At 36.9% G+C, this 1,742-nt stretch overlaps 1 protein-coding gene across 5 annotated transcripts in view; it reads left to right on the top strand.

Moving 5' to 3' along the window:
- Positions 1 to 963: 963 nt before the first annotated feature.
- The window catches only part of LOC107679270 (uncharacterized), a 35,597-nt gene continuing 34,818 nt past the window's right edge, over positions 964 to 1,742 (top strand). For all 5 annotated transcript variants that reach the window (XM_016474786.1, XM_016474785.1, XM_016474787.1 and 2 more), the window contains exon 1: positions 964 to 1,191. In XM_016474786.1, the coding sequence (XP_016330272.1) occupies positions 1,088 to 1,191 (104 nt within the window). In that variant the 5' untranslated portion in view covers positions 964 to 1,087. The remainder of the gene's footprint in view (positions 1,192 to 1,742) is intronic.

Below are 1,742 nucleotides of genomic sequence, written 5' to 3'. Positions count from 1 at the left end.
ATCAACCTCAAATTTGGAATACAACTTGTCTAGATTGATGGCTTTGATTTTCTAGCAGGTATAGAGTTCAACATGTTTCAGAAAATATATATTTTATATAAAACATCATTCATAAATCATTTTCATAAACCTAAATATCTAGAACGTTTTTTTTTTTTTGGTTTCACTTTTTAAACTTTTTTTAATTCAAAAATAATCTGCCATGGGTCGTCTTTAAAATGAGACCAAACTTAACTCTGTGCTCCCAAGCTTCATATTTTTATGACAGTTTTTTTGACATGGACATTTTTGTCCACTATGAACCTATGTGTAACTTTTTTTAATTGACGCACAAGGGTTAAATTAATAAATATTTTTAAAATAGACTCATTATAACATTTTAGACATTTAGGCTATAAATAGACTCATTTTGTCAGAACCTCAAGTAAATGAGCCTATATTATATTGTTTGGTTGTCTAATGTTTTGTTTTCATAATCGTGAGAGAACCGTGATCTCTATTCTAAAAATCAATTAGGCCTATCCAGAGTCATAGCATAAAAAATATATAATATATCTGGCATCTAACTAATTGCCTACTAGTAGCACTGTTTCTAATATTACAATGCACAGACTATGATGTAAAATGTACAATTTTACAGACTTTATGTAGTACATTAACAAGGATTTGGTACAATAATAATGCCGCTTCTCATCCAGTGGCCCCCCTTTCTTTAGGTCCTTTCTGCGATCCATATCTACAATATAAATTTAAAGGGACAAATAAGGCTATACTTCTTAATATAACATTGGATCAATACATTGACTATATAGCTAAATTGGTGACCCAGCAAGCATTTCTGTTCCCAGTCATTCTAAGGGGGTTTAGGATGTGTCGGTTCAACTCAAGTGGTTGGTTGAATGTTTCCTCTGATCTGTCTGCGCTTATCTTCTGCAGCCTTCACTTTGACATTTGGAGCATGTGTGAAAGAGGCGGCGGCCATCCCTGAAACATCGGGGGTAGGCGAAGTGACACAGCAATTCCCCCGATGTATTTTTAATTCCTCAGTCTCTTCTGTGAGGAATTGTCTAATATAAGTGCAGTCATCATGACATCGGTTTGGAAGAGACTTCAGCGCGCTGGCAAAAGAGCGTCGAAGTTTCAGTTTGCCGCGTCCTTTCAAGAACTCACCGTAGAGTGCACTAAGAAATGGTAAGAAATGCGATTTCTCTTTTCGTTGTCATATATTGTTGTTATACACTATCATATAGGTTTATCGTTTCTCTTAAGTTTGACGTATCTGCAGTAACACCAGTGACCAGTGGCGACGCGACGCGACGCTATAAAATGAGAACGCAACGCTACCCATTATAAACACCGAGGCTCGTGTGGTTGCAGTGTGATGGTGTAGTTTACTGCCAGTGTGTTGTGGTTCTTTATAGTTCAAGAACGGATTATGAGGGCGTGTTTACACAGGCAAGCACATTTCTGTTTGTAGTAGTGAGTATTGTTATTGGTACCTCCGCTTATACTTCAGTTTTACTTTCAGTTCCCCCGAACAATGTCATCTTAATGGTTCCACTTGAAGCGCATCTTCATGGACACTTGCATTAGCAGCTCCAGATCAACTTCATTAGGCACTGTTTATGTGAGACGCTTTAACGCTGATGCTGATGGGAGGGTCTTACAAATGTTGATAAACAAAGTTACTACACTCTAAAAAAAATGCTGGGTTAAATATAACCCAGCTATTGGGTTGTTTT

Source organism: Sinocyclocheilus anshuiensis, unplaced genomic scaffold (assembly GCF_001515605.1).
Source record: "Sinocyclocheilus anshuiensis isolate Anshui unplaced genomic scaffold, SAMN03320099.WGS_v1.1 scaffold1644, whole genome shotgun sequence".
Lineage (NCBI taxonomy): Eukaryota > Metazoa > Chordata > Actinopteri > Cypriniformes > Cyprinidae > Sinocyclocheilus > Sinocyclocheilus anshuiensis.
The sequence above is the reverse complement of the archived record's forward strand: the minus strand, read 5'-3'. Positions and strand labels throughout refer to the sequence as shown.